The 21,938-nt window shown below is 33.1% G+C and overlaps 2 protein-coding genes across 2 annotated transcripts; one reads left to right on the top strand and one right to left on the bottom strand.

Moving 5' to 3' along the window:
- The first annotated feature begins 6,593 nt into the window (after positions 1–6,593).
- On the top strand, positions 6,594–17,454 carry LOC110606992 (transcriptional corepressor SEUSS). Its single transcript, XM_043953432.1, has 10 exons — positions 6,594–7,091; positions 7,602–8,986; positions 9,074–9,193; positions 9,512–9,560; positions 9,751–9,965; positions 10,058–10,126; positions 11,335–11,432; positions 12,393–12,486; positions 13,465–13,534; positions 16,045–17,454. The coding sequence occupies exons 2-10, from the start codon at positions 7,937–7,939 to the stop codon at positions 16,998–17,000; spliced, it is 2,721 nt and encodes a 906-aa protein (XP_043809367.1). The 5' UTR covers positions 6,594–7,091; positions 7,602–7,936; the 3' UTR covers positions 17,001–17,454.
- Positions 17,455–18,831: 1,377 nt separating this feature from the next.
- LOC110606608 (thioredoxin M-type, chloroplastic) lies at positions 18,832–19,860 on the bottom strand. The gene is made up of 2 exons (XM_021745494.2): positions 19,467–19,860; positions 18,832–19,269 (listed from the first exon to the last, which is right to left on the bottom strand). Exons 1-2 carry the CDS (start codon positions 19,696–19,698, stop codon positions 18,950–18,952), a joined length of 552 nt encoding a protein of 183 aa, XP_021601186.1. The 5' UTR covers positions 19,699–19,860; the 3' UTR covers positions 18,832–18,949.
- Between the last annotated feature and the right edge of the window lie 2,078 nt (positions 19,861–21,938).

The following is a 21,938-nucleotide window of genomic DNA, read 5'->3' as shown; positions in this document are numbered from 1 at the left end:
GCTGTATCAATTTATGTATTTGTCAGGTGAGAAATAAATTGAAATGAGAAATACTGAAAATATAAAATAAATGTAATTAAAGTAGAAATATTTTATAGCAGAGACTCTGTAAGTTATTAAATAGTATGAGTTAAAATGGCTGAATCCACTTTACACTACATAGAGAATAAATCGAGTGAGAATAATAGTAATAACAACGGTCACAGTAGCATAAAAAAATAAATCTTTTTATATAACATCACAGTTAAATTTGAAAAGACTTAAAATAGAAAAAATTCAATTGAAATTTAATAATAAATTTTGTTTGAAATGATAAAGATCGATAAAAATATGAGACTACCGTATATGAGAAAAATAAAATGAAATAGAATGTGATAGAGACATAAACTAATCTATTAGAAGTTTAATAACAAATTAATAATTTTTTTATAATATCAAATAATTTATTGATTTGTATTATTATAATCTTTAAAAACTCTTATGTAATAATTATTTTTTTGAATGAAACACAAAAATCAAATAATAACTGAGAATTATAAAATAAGACGTAACCTTCTCTAATTTTTTATCATGAATATAAATATCTCAAAATGATCATATTTAAATAGTTACATTAATTATGAAACAGTCATGTGTCTGTTTTTTTGTTTATTTTTTTTTAAATTTAATTAATTCAATTATTTCGGAATATAATATTCAATAGACGTTTACTAGTTATTATGAGTTTCCGGAATCACAACAACGACATCAGTCTTGGAATCTTATTCGATCTTTATTTCGTAAAAACTGTCTTCCGTGACTTTATTCATGAGATTTTAATGATTTATGCTCGAGAGATGAAAAAAAAGAATAAGCATTTTTTGCTAAATTATCTTATGCAATGGTTTAAATAGGCCATTGAGAGATATTTTTGCTTAATTATCTTATGCAGAAATTTGATTTTAAAAAATTGTAAATCTTTGTTAAATTCTATAACTGAAATTTCTTAAAGAGGTTAATCGCAATACTACTATAGCTGCTTATATTTTGATTAGAAAATCTATTAGATATAATATAGTATTAAAATTATTTTTTAAATTTAAATAATCATGATAATTTTTTCAATGGATCTGCTTAGTCTAATCCATAAAACTTGAAACTCATATTTTTCTAGATTTTTTTCCCCTGTATATAAATAGTTTAAGCTATAAAACTCATGCAACCCATATTTTTTAGATTTAATAATCTAATTCATTATATTTTTTTATAAATAGAAAATGAGAATTGGAGAAGTAGAACATAATATCTCTCAAATTTACTTAAATAAATTTACTACAGACTAAATTTTTTAGTACAATCCATTATATAGTTATATCTTTTTCTACATTTAAATTTTATTTTTCCCTGAATTTAAATGATTAAAAAAAAATTCAATCAATTGACTTGAATTTAATTTAAAATAAAATTCTAAAATATATTTTTAAAAATAAACACCGTCTATGTATATTTTTGGAAATAATTTTGCCATCGCTCATCCGCCAATGCTAGTATACAAGATAATAGTGTTTACGTCCAATTTTGTTAATAAAGTAATTATCAAAATAGAATTGTTAAATTTATATTTTATTCTTGCATTTAATGTGCTATAGATTTAGTACGGATAAATCTAAAAGATTTTAAATTTTATTTCTGTAATTTTTATTTTATAAAAAATATTTATATTTAATAGCCAATTAATCAAATTGAAATACATAATTTTTTATTTAAAAATGGATTATTATGAGATTTGAAGAGTTATATTTATTATGAAAGACGTAAGCTGATCAAAATTTAAATTTCTATTTATAGTAAGAATTATAATAGAACTCAAATTTTTACTTTATTTTCTACTATAACCAGTCGAATTCCCATATTATATGTTAATATTTGTAAAATTATATAAAATTAATACTTTCGAGACTTTTATGAGCGATTCAAAAAGGAAAAAAATTCAATTCAGTGAGAAATAAATATAAAAATAATAAAAAAATAACTTAAAGAAAAAATAAATTTAGTTTTTTTTTTTCAATTTAAAACTATGAATGCAGATCAAAACTCTCCAACTACATTGATTACAAAGAAAATTATAAAATATAATTATTAAAAAAAATAAATTTACTATAAAATAAATAGAATGTTGAACAAAAAGAATGATTTGAATTTTTTCTTAGTTTTAACTTGTATATATATCTGACGTGTAATTCGTTATAATATTTAAAAATTTTAATTATTTATATATATTATAAATTTAAATTATAATAAAAAATAAAATATAATTAAAAATACAATGGTAAGTAAGACTTTTTTTTTTTTTTTATCTTTTTTCTAATGCTCATGTAAATTGCTATGAATGAGAAACTATAAACTAGAATGATGCGCACGTGACAAATAACAAAACAAGAATGTTGCATGATATGGTGTAAGTAAGAACACACAAGAGTTTCCATCACCAAATCCAATGGGACAATCCAGTAAATAACAGCCACTCCAATGCCACTTTATTACCTCAATTAGCCACATAAGCAAGCTATGCTACTTTATTAACTTCTCAATATTTTTTTATAAATAAATAAATAAAAGTTTGTTTTTAAATGAAGCATTATAATGTTATCCTGAAATTTTTTAAAATTTAACTAAATATTTATTATCAGATTAATTTTATAAATACTAAAAATTATTTAATTTTAATCAACTAATTAGAATTTTTAAATTAATTTTTTTAAAATAGTTTCACATTATTGATATTTTATGAATTTTATTCAATATATGTATATAAAATTAATTTAACTCATAAAAATTTTTATTTTATTTTTTCATATATCTTTTTAGGATAAGTAATTATTTAGTTATTTAATTTAGGAGTGAGGATTCTTTTTTTAATTATTTCTATAAGTTATTATATAATAAAATTATTTTATTTTTATTTTTAAATGATTACGATAATTCACGATATGTTTTTAAAATTTAATTTTATACGATAATTTTTGGATAAAATTTAGGCGAGAAGATGTAGATGGCCATAGCTCTTGGAATATGGATGCATGTATGCGATTATCACATCCATAGACCTAACATAGGGAAGAAGTATATGTGATGGAGGAGAAGAACATTTGATTTCATTATGTAATTATACTTGAAATTTAGTAGCAATAGTTAAGATTAAAAAATAACATATTTAGACTTTTATTCATTTTTAAAAAATATTTTTAATTTTTAAAAATAAAATTAAATGAATTTTGTGATGTTCTAATAAGATGCGTATTGTACAATCATGTTTACGTGTAAAAAATAATGCAGACGTGGATATATTATCCAACACTTTTCTTATACATGTGTCGTTAGTATTTTTTAAAATAAAAATAATGGACAAGTAAATATAATGACAAAATTGTAATTTTTCACAAAACTAACGGCAATATACAAGTTACCTTCTTCTTACTCTTTGCAATTCCGTCTGCTACCTCCACTATTCTTTCATCCATATCTCTCTATAATATCCCTTTAAATCTCTATTATTTTCCCTTAATTTCCTCCAACATGATTGAATTCTTTTATTTGGTATGTCTCCTTACTAATTAATAAACTTTCATGTTTAAATTAAATAAAAGGTATTTAAAGGTAAAAAGTTAGTTTGCTGAAAACATATACTTAAAAACTTTTAAAAAAATTTAGATGTTAAAAATGGAGCAAACAACCAAATTCATAAAATGTTAAAGGATGAAAAGTATATACTAGTCAGTTTGTAATGGTACGACAACTAATTTGTAAGAGGATCATTAGATTGACAATTCTCCTTTCAAATTTTTAATTTTTTGCCTGATTCTAGAGAATATCCGGTCTTCTATATTTGTTCAGATGTGATTACCGGCAGGTTGAAATTGGAAACTCATCCACTTTTGTCTGAATGAGGATGCTCATCTTTTATTAGAATTCATGTCTATATTTCCTTATTTAGATGTTACGGATGAGGTGGTTTAACAGTTCTCAAATAATTGAGTGTTCTTTGTTAAGACAACATATGCACTAACGGAACGATTTTTGCATTAGCCGATAAAAGAGCTGTGGAATACTCTATAGAGAATAAAGGTGTCGCAATACTATCGTATGTTCCTTTGGCTAGTTCTCACAAGTGAGGAATCCATCTTCCATGTTCTTCGAAATTGTCCTGTTATAGCTCAGGTTTGGCAGTGTGTGGGAGCCTCGTACATATACTTTATTCTTTAACCTTCCCGTATCAAGCTGGATCCTAATTGGGGGAGCTTTTTTCTTCTATTGCTCGTAATTTTCACCCTCTACATGTCTTGTGCATTACTATTTGGTGAATTTGTTAACCGTCTAAACACAAAGTTGTGCTTATTGTTAGCCCAATTGAGTTGTAATACTAATGCATGGGTTAAATATTCAAATAGCTTTTGTCACCTTGTGAAAACTAGTTTTTCTATTAAGTGGCAAGCCCCGATTAGAGGGGGAGGATGAAACTAAATTGTGATATTGCGGTAAAGAGAATTCAGGATGTAGGAGTGCAGGTGGGGTGATAGAGAATAGTATGGATGGTAGTTGATGCATTATACTGTGAGATTGAGTGTGTGCAATGCCATTACGATTGAATTACAAGGTCTAGTTCATGGTTTATAATGTGCTTGGGACCATGAATTTCGATGGGTGGAAATCAGTATGGACTCCAAGTTGGTAGAGAATAAAAGGTAAGAATTATTGCCTATGTGAACTCCTACAATATAGAGGCTTACTTAATAGGAATTGGTACATTAGATCACTCATTATTTTAAAAAAATGAATAAAATAACTAATTATTTGATTAATTTAACTGTTTTTTCAATAGACACGTTTAAAATTTTTTTCGGTAAGTCATTAAATTATTATGCTGAAATAAAAAAATATTGAATGACTCGGAATGGTGTCTATATGTCAATAACTATTAATCTTATTAGATAATATCTTCCTTTTATATAAAAAAAATTAACTGTAATTTAGTAAATTAGCATTGAATAAATACTAAACCAAAAAGAATTTTACTTAATTTCAAAATCTTATTTGTTAATTTTTGAATATGGAGCATTTTTTTTATATTGTTTTTGATAAAATGATGAATAACAGTTCATGCAATATACAAATAACATGTAAATTTAGATGGTTTTAATATATTACTCGACTATTTTATTTTATTATTAAATTAATGCAGATTGTTAGTAATTTTAAATTCAAAATTTTGTAGTACAATTTAAATTTTATAAAAAATAAAAAAGCAGAAAAATGAATTAAAAATAGAAATGTCACCAGCTCTTTTTTTAATCAAAATATTAAATTCAAGATTTAAATTTGAAATATTTTTAAAATTAAAAAAATGCTTTATATTTTTAAATTCAATTTAAATTAATTAATTCAATAAATAAATAACAAATGATATATTTTATTGTACAATGAAAATGTAACTGTTTAATTACTGTAATTGATGACTGTACAATCACGATTTGCATGCATTTAATTTTTCATTATATTTTTATAAAATTCATAAATATAACAATCACATTTTACAATTTTATAATTAATCATTACACTTTATAAAATATAATATAAAAAATTTATTATTTATTATTTAAATATTATTATTATTAATAAATTAATTTTTATATCTGTAAAAATATATTAAAAATAACTTTATTTTTTTCTCCATCAATAAATTATTTTTTATTTTATCAATTAAATAGTTATTTCATCATTTTTTAATTAAAATATATAAAAAATAGAGATAAAATTTTTAAAATTTAATTTTACTCTCAATAAATTTTTTATTTAATTTATAGATATTATAATTATTAATAAATTAATTTTTATATTTTAAAAAATTTATTAAAATATTATTATTTTTTCTTTATATCAATAAAATAATTTTTTAAAAAAATTATAAAAACAATTAATTTTTTATTATATTTTTAATTATAAAAATAGACGTTGAATAAAATGATTATTTCGTTCATTAAAAAAAAAATATTTTAATAGTTTTTTCAGAATCTATTACTATGTATTAATAATTACAATATTTATAAATTAAATAATAAATCTCTATGTATAACTAAAATAAATTTAAAATAAATTTTATGTCTAATATAAAACACCAGTTGAAATTTTAATTTTTTTACTATTATTTTTTAATCCATCACTTTTATAATTAGTCAATATTTAATTTTAAATTTTATAAATATAATTATTTAATTTTTAAAAATTTAGATTTCAGATAATGAAAATTAAATAATTATAATTTATAATTAAATAAATATAATTTTATTAAAAAATATTTACAGATTTAATATGATATAAATCTATATGAATAAATATTAAAAATCTCAAATTCTACATCTCAATCCTCCGATCCTCAATTTTTAATTAAAAAAATAATTTTATTAAAAAAAATCTTATGTAATCTAAAAATTAGGTATCAACAATTTTTAGATAAAACTCAGAGGAAAATGTACATGACCATAGGGAACATGGATGCATGTATGTGATTTATCACATACATAGACATAACATAGGGAAGAAGTAGAAGCGGAGGAGGAGAAGAGAAAGATGGGAAAGAAGAGCATTTGACTTCATTTTCTTAGAGAGAGAGAGAGAAAATAAAAAGAAAAGAGAATGAAGAAGGAGAAAATTCAATCGGATCGAATACAATTTTGACGTCCGCAAGGACACCCACACACTCTCTCTTTCTCTCTCTAAGCGTTCTCTCTTTCTTTCTCAACAGCAGATGATAACAGGGCAAACAACTCATATACTGATAGAGAGAGAAAACAACAGAAAAAAGCCAACTTAAAAAAGAAGGTTGATTTTTGGCGAACTCAGCAAACAAAAACCCTAGAGTTCAGCGACCCTTCGGACTTGAATAAGCTCCTTCTTCGTCTCCTATTCAATAAAGAGAGTTTTTCTGTTTTTTTTTTTCTTTTTCTTCTTGTTTGGTTGATTATTGAGAATTTTTGGGATTGTGGTATATGCTTTTGATTAGAGAAATCTTCCTTGCTCACTGTTGTCCCTCTCACTACCGTTAATTTCTACTGCGGGTAAGTTGTGTTTCTTTTTTTGTTCTCTTGAACTTTTTTTAGCTGTGACCTGACTTTTCCTTCAAAATCCGTTGTTTTTGTTTTGCTTATTGATTTGGATCTATTCAGTGTATTAGGTCTCGATCGAGGTTTTTTTAATGCTCATTCGTAGCATTTATTTTATTTTTGGTTGCAATTAGTTTGTTCCATTCCAAGTTTTAATTTTGCAGTCATTTTGAAGCTCTATCTTTTTCGGGTTTCGCGATTTGAATTTTAGTTTATGGCTTTGGTGAATTTTTTGAAACGGGCTCTGTTTAATTTTGGTGCAATATTCTGTGAGTTCTGTTTTATGGGTTTGTTCTAGTATGTATTTTAAGGCTAATTATGGTGTGTGTTTCATGTGGATTTTAGTTGACAGCGCGAGCATATTGAGAATATTTAAGCTGTATTTTGGTGGTAGAAGAATCATTTAGCTTTATATGGAGTCACTTTTTTTGAAATGGATCTAAAACTGGTGCTTGTATGGTACAGAGATTCATGCGAGGACCATTAGAAGGCTGCTAATCATGTGAAGATAGTGCGACTGTAGAATGCTCAGAATCAAGAGAAGTTCTTTTGCTTTTGATGACTTTGGTCTGTGGCTTGTGTTTGGTAGAACGCCCATCAGCTGCTCAGACACTGAACCTACTCTTTTCAATTGGTGCACTATAAGCACCTTGAAGCAAGCAGCATAGATGTGGAGTAGAAATGCCAAGTAGGTGCAGCTGTGCGTCATTTATTCTGATTGGTTAGGCTTATTCAATTCATGTTGCCTTAGGTAGTTGTAATACTTCAAGAAGTGTTTGTAGATTGTCATTCTTGATAAAATGGTACCCTCGGGGCCGCCTACACCAATTGGTGGTGCCCAGTCTGTTTCTCCTTCGCTATTGAGATCAAATTCGGGGATGCTGGGAGCTCAAGGAAGTCCTCTGCCTTCTCAAACTGCATTCCCTTCATTAGTGTCTCCACGTACTCAGTTTAATAATATGAATATGCTTGGAAATGTGCCCAATGTCTCCTCATTCCTTAATCAGTCTTTTGGAAATGGAGGTCCGAATTCAGGGCTTTCTGGACCTGGGAGCAGCCAACGTGGAGCTATTGATGGTGCGGCTGAAACAGATCCACTTTCAGGAGTTGGCAGTGGAATGGGTTTCAATGCTCCTTCATCATCATTTGTGCCGTCAAATATGGTAAGTCCTAGTCCATCTGGTCAAGTTCAGGGACAGCAATTTTCGAACCCTGCTGGCAATCAGTTATTGCCAGATCAGCAGCAATCCCAACAGCTTGAAGCTCAAAGTGTCCAGCATGGTCAGCAACCAATGCAACAGTTCTCTTCCCCACACAGTACGCAGCAGGTGCAGCAGCAACATCAATTTCAGTCAATTCGTGGTGGAATAGGGGGTGTTGGCCCTGTCAAGTTGGAACCTCAGGTGACAAATGACCAACATGGAGCACCACAGCAACTGCAGCCCTTGAGAAATCTTGGTCCAGTCAAATTGGAACCACAACAAATTCAGTCTATGAGAAGTTTAGCACCAGTAAAATTGGAACCTCAACATTCAGATCAGTCATTGTTTCTACATCAACAGCAGCAACAGCAACAGCAGCAACAGCAACAGTTCCTTCAGATGTCAAGGCAGACTCCTCAGGCTGCTGCTGCGACAATAAATCTTTTACATCAACAAAGACTGCTGCAGCTACAACAACATCAACAACAGCAACTCTTGAAAGCAATGCCGCAGCAACGGCCACAATTACCACAACAATTTCAACAGCAGAATTTGCCTCTGAGATCTCCTGTGAAAGCAGGGTATGAACCAGGGATGTGTGCTCGCCGTCTCACACATTACATGTATCAGCAACAGCACAGGCCTGAAGTAAGATTTCTGGTGTAAAAAATCTGTTTGAGTGTCGTGATTGGTTTTGACTTTTCTAGCGCATAATCATGCCAAATTGTCATGTAGGACAACAATATTGAATTCTGGAGAAAATTTGTGGCAGAGTATTTTGCTCCGCATGCAAAAAAGAAGTGGTGTGTTTCTATGTATGGAAGTGGCCGGCAAACAACTGGAGTTTTTCCTCAGGTCAGCTGCTTGAGAAAACTTAGCAACATTAACAATTGCTGACATGCCTTTCAATCTCACTATAATTGTTTCTAAGTTGGATTGTTAGGTATAACTGGAGAAATGTAGTAAAGGTTTTTGAGGATCACTGCTTATTTATTTATCTATACTGTTTTGCCATACTTCTTTATTGTTTGAATGCTTTCTTTAGAATCCATGAGACAGCAAGAATGCCCTTATTAAGTTAATAGTGATTTTCATAAAGCTCTTGGTTTACTTTCTGGTGGTGCCAATTAATGATGTAAATCATTATAAACGTCTTATTTTCAATTTTTACAGGATGTATGGCACTGTGAAATTTGCAACCGGAAGCCAGGCCGTGGCTTTGGTATGTTGTGAGATCTTTACTTCTTGTTGTTAGTTTATGCATGAGACTAACTCGTGCTACTTTGAATTGGGCTCAGCAATGTTAACAACCCCTCACCCCCACCACCCCCAACTCCCCACCTCTAAAAAAAAGAAAAAAAGAAAGAAAAATCCCAAATTCTGTATCTTACTCTGGTCTACTGTGCTTTTAGAGGCAACTGTTGAGGTTCTTCCCAGGCTTTTCAAAATCAAATATGAAAGTGGTACCTTGGAAGAGCTTCTTTATGTGGATATGCCCCGTGAATATCAAAACTCATCTGGTCAAATTGTGTTGGATTATGCAAAAGCAATACAGGAAAGTGTTTTTGAGCAACTTCGAGTTGTTCGGGATGGTCAGCTGCGGATAGTCTTCTCACCAGACTTGAAGGTAGACAATAAGATACCTATCCTTATTAATTTCTAAATTCTTAAGGTATTATGAACTAATTTTGTCCCTATTTCCCCCACTTTTTTGGCTAGATATGCTCTTGGGAATTTTGTGCTCGGCGTCATGAAGAGCTTATCCCCCGAAGATTGTTAATACCACAGGTTAGTAATAGACCATTTTGCTTAATACTACAAACATTTTTAAGAATGAGGCACCTCTGTTATCTAAAAACTCAGTTGGCTCATTTGACTTGTTTGCACTAGCTTTGGCATCAGTTTATATTCAAATTGATGATGGAATATGGATTTAATAGTTTTAAATTTGTCCTGAAATCCATGCTGACTACTGTTATAGCTCTGCAGGGATTTCTCCAATAGAACATGAATAAATTGTTATCCTTTATTGGTGTTTTGTGTCTGTTTGATAAGCTGCAATTATCTAGAGGAAGTTGGACATAATTTGTTTAGTGAATTACGAGTTAATGATATTCTGGTCTTGATTGCTATGACAGACTTAGATTAGATTCTCTATCCAGTTGTCCTGCTCATTTCTTTTCTTTTATCTGTATCATCTTTGTTCATATATAATCATAATTAAGCCAGCCAAGAGTTGTTCACATTTTGATGTTCAGAAAATTTTCTCTCAAATATTTGATGAATGTAAAATAGTGTCTGTTAGAATAATTCGAGTGCATTTAATAGCGAGTGAAATTAATTGAAATTTTGTAGGGTATTTGATGTTATTTTGATTATGCATCATATGCGGACTAAGTTGACATCGCCATAATGCACTGGTAGCTCTTTCCTCGACACATACATGGATTTGTAGATTTGTGGCTCATGTCATTGGAATACTGGATAGGAATCATATAAATAAACCAGACATCAAAAGACACTTGATAATTAAAGATTTGTGTCTCTAACTTCTAGGTTAGGAAGAGGAAAGCAATTGTCTGCTAAATTAAATTTTATTATTTTAATAAAGAAGTTATATTATTCTATGTCGTTCTCGGTTGCTTTGACATTGTTTTTCCTGGTTTTTCTTCTTACATATGAAAAGGGCTATACTTTATGATATCCAGTAATAATACTAATTCAACAATACAAAAAGAAGATCATGTGATCTTTCAGTTGTACCTGGATTATATTTTTGTGCTTTTTATTTAGATTGGTTGCAGTGCTTAATACTGATGATTAGTTTATAGCTATTTTTAACAGAAAACACAAGGCACCTTTTAATTTCCTCATTGTCACAAACCAACGTTTAGTAGTGTGTAGGTGGAGTTTTGTGCTGTGGCATTGCACCTGGAAGTTTAAATATTTCTTACTGGAAATATTTTGCATGAATATTTTTTTTTATATGCATGCAGGTCAGTCAGCTTGGCGCTGCAGCTCAAAAGTACCAGGCTGCTACTCAAAATGCATCATCTAATTTATCTGTCCCAGAGTTGCAAAATAATTGTAATATGTAAGTTATTTGTCCCTTGTCAGCACTTTTTCTTCTCAAGTACTATGAGGCGTTTGGTGGCGTTTAGGTGGTCTTCTCATAGCTGTATTTTCCCTCTTTTTTTCCCCTCCTTTATCCTTAAGATTGAAAGTTGAAAACTTGATCTATTGGTTGTTGCCCTGAATTGTTTTATGTTCTTCTTTTCTGTCCTGTTGGTCATTTTGGTAAGTTTTCACTTCTCAATGATAATGATAAAACTGTTGCATTGTTCCTTGCATGCATGTGCTGTTTGCGTGTGTGCACCCTCCACATAGGCACACACACATGTACGCGCGCGAACACACACATACACATGTGCATACTGCACGGAGCCATGTTTATGTTTGTGAAATAGAAAGATAGTCCTATTTGCACTTGTACTTGCACTAAATGCTCATAGCACCCATGATTCATGTGCACAAAATACGCTTAGCATGCATGTGGAAATAGGGCTTGATATTTATATAAAAACATATGCATGGCACACATGGTACATATTTGTAAATGCTAATACATATTATCTTTCTTCTGAATGTTGCTGAGCATGTATGAGAGGTGGGAGATTGAGCTGTTAATGATTCTTCATTTAAAGAACTGTTTCTGCTGTTGATTTGTGTGATTAAAGAGACAGTGTGCTGGAATTTTATAGTTGCTTCTAGGGTTTTTCTAAAATTACTTAGATTCTTGTTGTGCAAGGGATTTATATTACATTTTGAACAAGTTGACAAGAATGATCCTTTTCCCCTTCCCCTGGGCAGGCCGTATCCTGTATGGTGTCCTTTTCATTTAACTTGGTTCCATCTGTTCGGTCTTTAACTAGACCTGGGCATTAACTTTTATATTGTTGGAAAATGCAAGCACAATGCACAATTTGATGTTTTCGGACAATAATGTATGATGTCTGGTGCTTCTATCAAATATTGACAAGCTACCTTTCTTTAGGTTTCTTGCATCAGCTCGACAACTTGCAAAAGCTTTGGAAGTGCCTTTGGTGAATGATTTAGGATATACAAAGAGATATGTGAGATGCCTGCAGGTGATGGCATAAATGCTTTTATGTTCAATGCAGTACTTAGTCCTATGAATCTCATATTGGTCATCAAATATTAAAGGGTTACAGATAGTGGGTATTTTCTGCGTGTACTCGGTGACTGGGTTTTGCTTTTGGGATTAATGTAAATTTTGGAGTAGAAAGATACCCTTCGTTTGAGATACTATTGTATTTGATGGTGTTAACAAAGAAATTTCAGTTTTCCATATGTTTGAATGAAGGAAAGCTTCAATGTCTTATATCCTTTGTTATTAGGTTTTAAATGTTCTATTGGTATTCTCATGTGTATGCTTTCTGTAACAATACTTTCCTATTTAATCAGCCTAGGTAAGCTGTAATTTTTTATATTTGTTTGCCGGGAGTCGTCTCTGCATGGCTTATTAGCAATATTTTCGCCTTCCACATTCATAATGACATTTACTGCAGGATTAATGAAAATCAAAATGTACATGGACATGTTTTAAAAGAGCAAAGCAAATCTCAAATCTCCATTTGGAAAATCATGCTGTCCAAATACGTGATGTTGTGATCTATCTGGAGAAATAGATATTCATTTTATCGCATGTGCATATCGTGCTGCCTAGCACTTCACTCCGTCCAATTCGGGTTTTTTTCAAAGTCTACTGCATCTTATTTGGATATTTTCTTCCCCCCTGTATTCAGGAAACTATTTCTGTCGATACTAAAATTCTTGCAAATTGCTTTATGTTTCAAGCACTAACTTTTGAGGTGTGGCTATGTACGTTCATTGCATTTTTTGAAACTATTTTTGAACACTGTTTCACTGTCTTCTGATGATTTAATGGGTGCTCGTTCAAATGCTTTTTTGTTTTACTTTTTATGTGTCCTATAAAGTATTCTTTTAATATTATAGAAATGTCATTTGGTTAGATTATTCGACTGCTAGATTTTAGTAGTTAATTGCTACTTTTTCTTTTTGACAATTGGTTCAAAATGTTGCAGATATCTGAAGTGGTAAATAGCATGAAAGACTTGATTGATTACAGCCGAGAAACAGGAACTGGGCCTATGGGTAAGCTTGTTGGTTTTTTCCTGTGATTTGACCTTGCATTGTTTAAATTTGGTAATTCTAAAGTGAAAATAGCATTATGATTGTGGAAATATTCTGTTACACTTTATGCTGTATTGCTGCTTTATTTCATTAGTACACAAGTATAATGGGAGTGTGTTGCCAGTAAGTATGCTCTGTGTTGTATTGCTGTACCTTCAACGTATAGGGTCTTTTTGTCTATTCATTCTTCTGTCCTAACTATTGTATATTTGGAGCAAAATAAGTTTCATTGTTGAATAAAGACAGCCTTCAAAATAGGATTTTTACTCATAACTTGGTGGGAAGAGAATTCTCACAACTTTTCCATCTGTCTTGATCAGATTTCTGTGGTGATGTTGGGGTATGGGGGTGATGAATCTGTTCATGTGCATAATCATGTGATTGTATGATTGTGCTTCTTATGTTGCATGGCCATCTATCTTGCGATATTTCTTTTTGTTGTATATCATTACAGTCTGTCTGTCAGGGAACAGTTTGTCCTCACTTATCTGTGAGTAAGAGGCAACATTGTGCTAGAAACAAAGAGGCTATCAAGTAGGTTTTTTTGAGGTACTTGGTCTGATACAGTGGCAATCAGATGTGAAGAATATTGAATGCCAAAAGGCTGAATAAAGTGAAAAGTGATCTCAGAAGACTGAGAACTTGAAAAAAAAATCTAGATTTCTATTTTTGTGAGTTCTTTTGGTGGTGGTGATTTGGGGGGGGGGGTGTTTGAGCCTTACAAATAACGTTAATTGATGTCTTATAGCTCATATGTAGTGCTGCTTTAGTTGTGAAAATGGGATCATGGCCTCTGAATTCATAATATAGAACAAAGACCACCTTTCCTTAACCTTTTACCGAGGATGAGGCTATCCTTTGATTTTGACATATCAGATTTATTGATTTAGGCTTTCATGCTCGAGGATAATATAGAGACTAAGTAGAAGCCTTTATTTGTTAATACTCTAGTTGGTTGGTTTGACCTGTTGAGTGTATTGAGTGATCATTACATGATTCCTAGATAATACTGATTTCTGGCTTGGAAACTAACTGTACGAGTGTCAATGGCATGGATTTTGAGGAATCTATGCTTAAATGCTGGTTTTGTATATTTTTATCTTTCCTTTGGGATCTGATAATGGAAATGATCAGATAATCCTTTTTTTCCTTGGCACAACTGCTCCCTAAATGATCTAGCCTTTTTTGGTGAGTCTTCTGCATCATTTTGGAAGGAGGCATAAATGTCCTGGCACATGTAGGTTTCCTTCACTCAGGCAAGGTCAGGAGGAGAAGGATGAATGATAACTTGATGACCTTTTTTCTTGAAGTTCATTAGAATGAGGTCTTGACCTTGTGGAATGTTATTCTGAGAAATATTGCCTTATCCTGTAATTTAATGAGCTCATCAAAATGCAATCATGAGAGGAAAAGATGCTCATTTGAATGGCTTAAGTTTGGTTTGCACCAGGTGAATGTTGTAATTTGTAAAAAGTTTCAGTGGAGAAAACCTTTTGAAAGATTATATTGGGTGTTTGGTTTTTCATAGTTTCAAATTTAGTGGTTCGACTAACTAATGGATTTTTTTCACTCTGTTCTAACTTTGCCTAGACCTTGAAAACATACATTCAGTAGTAGGCACCTACATTTTGAGATCAGTGAAATGGATTTTGGATTTTCCTTGGATAGTTTAGTTGCATCTGGTATTCGCTGGTCTGCTATCTGCTATCTTTTTTTCTTTTTTTTTGGGTACTTGGGGCCTATCGAGCTGAGATTATCTTTAAGTAGCAGTTTGATAATGGTAAAGCAAAAAATGATCAAATGTGTGAGCTAGGGTCCATGCAGGTGCAGCAGTAGAACTTCAAGATTGAAGGGTGTTGAGAGTATTAAGTATCGCAAGGGAGGTTGAAAAATTTTGAGTGAGAAAAGTCGCAGTCTACATTATAAGAGGCCACGGTCTGCACTTGATGCTAAGGAAAAAAATGTTAAGATATCAAGGAATGTATGAGATATTTTTTTGCCCCAGAAGAGAGTGAGAGAGGAAGAGGGGAGGGGGAGGGGGAGAATGGCCCTTAAGAGTTCTGCCTCTATCCCATCGATCTTTTTGACCTTGGGGAAATAAATAATATTTCAATTAATGGATTGTGAATTTCAGTATATTTCAATCTTGGAAAAGTTGTGCATGTATTATTGCAAAGCAAGGCATGTGTATGGAGGTTAAATTTCAGCTTATGCATGTCCTTTATTTTCCTTCCATCTCTTCTCTGTTTTGCCTGTGTTCTACTTGTCTTTGCAATCTTTGCAAGTTTATTCTTCTGTGTTGTTGCATGTGAAACAGCTATTTTTGTAATTTCTATTTGATCCATATGAATGTAGTTATCACATTACCCTGTAACTGGACAAGCTGTCTTCGTGTCTTTTGTTTCCATGTGAACACCAAAACATGGTATTGCATGTGAAAAGCACCATCTTACTTGATTCTTTGTTGTCAGAGAGTTTGGCGAAGTTCCCCCGGAGGACAGGTGCTTCATCTGGGTTTCATAGTCAATCTCAGCAGCCTGAGGAACAGCTACAACAGCAGCAGCAAACGATACCCCAGAACTCAAACAGTGATCAAAGCTCTGTACAAGCTGGTGGAATGCAAATTGCTGGTAGCAATGGCGTTTCTAGTGTAAATAACTCCATCAGTACCACATCTGTGTCTACTTCTGCCAGTGCCATTACTGGGCTTCTCCATCAGAATTCTATGAATTCAAGACAACACAATTCTATGAATAACGCAAGCAGTCCCTATGGAGGAAATTCTGTGCAGATTCCATCTCCTGGTTCCTCTAGCACAATTCCACAGGCACAACCTAATCCTTCTCCTTTCCAATCACCGACACCCTCTTCATCTAATAATCCCACACAAACATCTCATAGTGCCTTGACAGCTGCCAATCACATAAGTTCCACAAACTCACCAGCAAATATTCCTATGCAACAACCTGCTCTTTCGGGTGAGGCGGAACATGGGGATACTCAAAGCTCTGTTCAGAAAATCATACATGACATGATGATGTCCAGCCAACTTAATGGCACAGGTGTTGCTGGGGTTGGTTCTTTGGGGAGTGATATGAAAAATGTTAATGGGATTTTGCCAACAAGTAACAATGCGGTCCTCAATGGGGGAAATGGCCTGGTGGGGAATGGGACGGTCAGTAATTCTGGAATGGGGGGAGGTGGATTTGGCTCCATGGGCAGTGGACTTGCGCAGTCTGCCATGGTTAATGGAATTAGAGCTGCGATGGGCAATAATTCTCTGATAAATGGACGTGTCAGTGTGCCATCTATGGTTAGAGACCAGGGCATGAATCGCCAACAAGATTTGGGGAACCAACTGCTTAGTGGGCTAGGAGCAGTTAATGGGTTTAATAATCTTCCGTTTGATTGGAAACCTTCCCCTTGAAGTCTCTATCAATGATACTGGTGTTTCAGTTCTTGATTTTAGCTGCTTGTGCAGCATGAGCGTGGGCAGCATTTCCTACAGCCCTGTGGAGATGGCATAACACGGTGGACTTGTTTCAGGGCTAACTTCCCACTTTGTACTAATTTCAGGAAAAAGTAAAACATATAGCATAGTGTTTTATCAATGAAATGTTAAATCCTCTTCGAGTGGCTTCATTTTCTTCAAATTGTTTTCCTGATTTATGACTCAATACAGCCTCTTTTTCCCACTAACAGCTTAGGATTTGATCCAGAGGAAATTTGAAAGCTTTTTCTCCTGTGTAGCTCCTGCCACTTAGCAGAGTCATAAAAGTTGCGTATGTATCTGCCGCTACCTCTCTGTCTCTCTTCTTGAGAGTGTGTATATTCAGTGCCTTTGATTGAAATTGAAAAAAGTGGAATTATGTTGGGTGTTATGTTTTTAGAATGATTTCCAGTTTCCTTGCTGGAGTCTGGTTTCTTGTCTTTTGATTGGAAACGTCAGCTTCCTCCCTGGTCATGATCGATTTGTTTATGGATCCATGTACCATTTCAAAGTATCCAAATGAGCGAGTAGTCTTGAATCTGGCTGGTGGAAGAAACTGGGAAAGTCTATTATAAATCCCAATGCCAGATCTTGCCAACTTGCAACTTATTAACTTCTAATTAATGCGTTATTGGTCAACCAAATTGATAATTTTTGCCTGTTTCTCAAGCCAATAGATGCAAAGGAAATGAACATGGTGTAACCTATTGAGCTCGTGCATATTTGATCTGCAGGTAAAGTGATGGAAATTTTTTTTTCCAGAGAGAAAAGATTTTATTAATTAAAATGGAAGAATACATGTCCAATGGGCAAAATACAAAATTAAAGAGGTTAGAGGGCTAAAGAACGATCGAAAAGGAAAACTGTGCTTTGGGCTCAAAACGCTTCGAAACTCTAAGACCCAAAAAAGACCTGGCTCTTTCTCTAACCCAGTTAGAAGATTTAATTCTAAACATACGCAACTCCGCCTTCGATTTTGACATCATCAGAGTCATTGAGAAAACCACCATCACATAGATTTGAGGAAAGTGGAGACCTAGTGTTAAGACCCGAATTTAGAACAAGCATAACGCTGGCTCCCATGACGATTTATAGAGCATCAAAGAACCAAGCACCCCACCACTAGGAGGACAACCACAGTGCGATCTAGGGAGAAAATAGGCATGCAAGGTCAAAAAAATATTATTTATCCCTTCAATGGAGGGCCATTTGCTAGAAACCAATCATCAAAGCATTCAAGGAAGCCTGGAAACTATAGAGTCGGAATCTATGGAGACATACATAACTTTTGGCTTCTCTCTCTTATAGCCTTTTAAGGGACCCGGTGCCGTCATATAAACAGGGGATATGTCCCTGAGATATATCCTTCGCTCCCTTTAAACCTCTCATAAGAGTTGACGTTATAGCCATTGTCACAACAACTAGATAGTCTCACGGCAAAACAGAGCACAGAGACTAATATCGAAGCAAGAAGCAACACCCTCTCCATAAAGCTCGACTAGAGGAAACAAAACACAAAATGCAAAAAAATGTACACCAGCCTTTCGAAGGGGAGAGTATATACCCATATCAGGTTAGGGAGGAGATCTCCTCTGTCTAGAGGGAGAGGGGAAGTCGTCGACTGGATGGTAGGGAAAGGGCTAGACCCTAGAATAAGGAGGTGGTGATATTGAGAGAGTTTCCTCTCTCTGTGAAAACAGAGAGACCCAAATAAAGAAAATCTAGGGTATTGTAACATGATGGATATGTCTGCTATATGACAGATTCATAACTCAGAATTTGGAACTAAATTCATTTACATTAAATACCAGTCATTTGAATATGGTGAATAACATGAACATATATCATAAGCTGGTACAACTATTGAAGATGTCTTAATTGTCTTGTCAAGCATCTATATATTTCTCCAAGGTACTAGACAAGGTTGTCTTTGGCACAGCTCCGATGACACTTTCTTTCTTCTCTCCTTTGTTGAAGAACAGCACAGTGGGAATGCTTCTTATTCCATATTTATTGGCAATATTTGGGCATTCATCGGTGTTTACCTTGAAACATGCAATCTTTCCGGCATACTCTTTTGCCAATTCATCTATAACCGGCGCTATCATCCGGCAAGGTCCACACCAGGGTGCCCAAAACTCCACCAGAGCGGGGGTTTCACTAGCAATCACAAGATTATCCCAGCTTGAATCTGTCACTGCTTGCACTGCAGATTTCGAGTTTTTGCACATATCAGTTGCAGCATACAGTATATAAATAATCAACCCCAAAACAGAAGAAAATAAGGCTAAAATTTCAAGATAGCAGCAACTAGAAAATGATGCATACAAATAGCAAATATGGTAAGCAGAATATATAAAAGAAACAAAAATGGAGTTGCAGAGAAGGAGCTAATTGGGAAACCTTCATCTAAAGCTTCACGAGCTTTGCAGATAATGCGAGACTTTTGGGTATTGCCTCTGAGAGTGAGAGAATGGGCGAAGAGAGAAGATGAAGAAGACGATGATAAGTTGGATAGATTGAATCCCTTACAAGAAGTTGGCAAATGAAGCTTCTCTACAGGAGCAAAAACCACACCAGCTCTGCCACTAGTGCACACTGTAGTACTCACTTGAAAACAGTTCTTCATAGCCATTTCTTCCTCTTGTTCTGCTTCTTCTTGTTAGTGTTAATGGAGTACTAGGAATGGATAATATTGATGAGAAAGAAGATGTGGCCTTGCTTCTCTTGGATAAGAAGAGTTTTCAAGATTTTTATTTTCTTTTTTATCTATTTATTTTCCCTTCTCTTTGATTTTCTCCACATTTAATCTTTTTGGAATTTATTATTCTGATCTCCATATTCCAATAAGTGGATATTCTCACAATATTTTTAAATTTTTTTTAAGTGATAAGAGTCCTAGTATTTCGTGTGGATAACATTTCATTAACTCTCAAAAATCCATTGAATCAATCCAACGGTCCAAATTGACGAATTTGGTGGCGGCTTCACGTGAAAGCTTCTCATTTAATTAGTTTTTTTTATAACTTTTTCAAAAAGTTAAAGATTATTCTGTCTTAAAGGAAAAAAAATTATTTATTTTAATTTTATTAAATTATTTTTAACACATTGAACTAAAGATCCTAAAATTTCAAAATGCCAATATCAAGATTGATATGTTACAAAAATGTATTTTACATTCATCAGTATTTTAGACAGGCTCCACCAACTTTCAAGGCAGTTCCAACACAGAAAAAGATATACAGAATAAAATCTTTTACTGAAACCTTAAGAACATCGAAGATATAATTGGTAACATTGCCAACTAAATCCCATATTGTCAATTTTTTTTTTTAAAAAAAAATTCTGAAGTTCAATAGTTAATTCAAAATATTATCTTATATGCAGGGATGAAGTATCAAAATCCGATGATGGCTGCCTTCTCTCTTCCTGTTGCCTGGCTCAAACGTCCAGGAAAGAAAAAAAAAACAAGGTGTGAATCCTAGACACCCAGTCGGCAACCAGACAACTCTGTGAAGATCACTGAATAAAACTAACGAGGAAAGCTAGCTGACGAACTAGAATGCAGAATCAAAGTTGGGATGAATGCACCACCGGATTAGTAACTCAAAGTTCAAAGGATAAACAATGTTTTGGGATGAATTCATCCTATGCTTCTTCGGCTTTTCCATCACAGGGTGTCTAGGTCCAGCTGACATCTCGAGTAAAATTGACAATGTGTGACAAACTATAAGTGCATCTTGGGCTGTGGCAGTTGCAGAGCGCCCTTCCCTCACCATGCAAACCAGTTGAAGTATGGCGTCGAACATAGCCCAAAAATGCACACGGTGACACAAATCTGCACACAATTATCAAACTGAGCTCAGACCAACCTCAAATTGAGTAACCTTTCAAAGCTGCTTTTGAGTCATCCAGGTCTACATCTGCTGAGGCGCTGAGCACTCTTCTGCTCTGAGAGGCTGGAGTTGCTTGGTCTTGCGCTTCAACTTATGTTTGTACCACTCCCTCTTAAAGTGATCCTAAACTGCTTGGCATCCCCAACAAATGTATTGCAAGTGTTGCACTTGCGTTGCTTTACCTCTCCCTCTGTGTCCTTTCTAGAAAGATGTCTGCTTTGCAATTTCTCATTCAGTTGGAGCACAGAATCAGTAGTTTCCTTGGGCAGGCTTGATGGCATATCTTCATGATCATAATAATCTACACTGATCTCTCTCTCAAAATGCACAGATATTGCAACAATTTCCAGCTTGCCTTGCATATTCCTCACCATGAGATCACACCAGAATATGAAATTATGCACGTTGGGAGAAGCTCAAAGAAGGACAAAAAGAAAAAAAAAAAAAACTATTTGATCAAGAAGAAAAATAATGGAATGCAATAAAGTTTGCACTCAAATCGGTTGGCAACCATGTCTTTAGATACATCAACCAACTTATAGTCAAATCAAAAAGCAAAATTTCACCATAGCAGGTCTTGGGCTCTTGGCACTGTAAGCAAAATCTATCTTCAGAGTTCTATCATGTCTGCATCTAATTAAGCTAGTAAATGAAAATAGAACAACTACATGCTAGATGTCCTTATAAGTGAGAGTTCAAAATATAATTCTCTCCATTCTTAGAAGGATGGGCTTTAATCCCAAATCACAAATTGAATCTCAACCACCCCATATAATAGAATGAGTAATTACTCAAAATGCAAATTTAATCCACTTAATACACTAAAATCAACAGAAAAATAACCTAAGAAGTATAAACAGCAAAGTCTCTTGAAAGCTAACTGCTATCTTAATCATATGTTCTGCCCACTGGTCTAATAACATGATAAATATGTTTTAGGAGAACAAAAAGAAGGGGGAACATTGCTATTTGCTCCCGG

The sequence above is a fragment of the Manihot esculenta genome, chromosome 18, assembly GCF_001659605.2.
Source record: "Manihot esculenta cultivar AM560-2 chromosome 18, M.esculenta_v8, whole genome shotgun sequence".
Lineage (NCBI taxonomy): Eukaryota > Viridiplantae > Streptophyta > Magnoliopsida > Malpighiales > Euphorbiaceae > Manihot > Manihot esculenta.
This window is presented reverse-complemented; position numbering and strand designations above follow the sequence as displayed.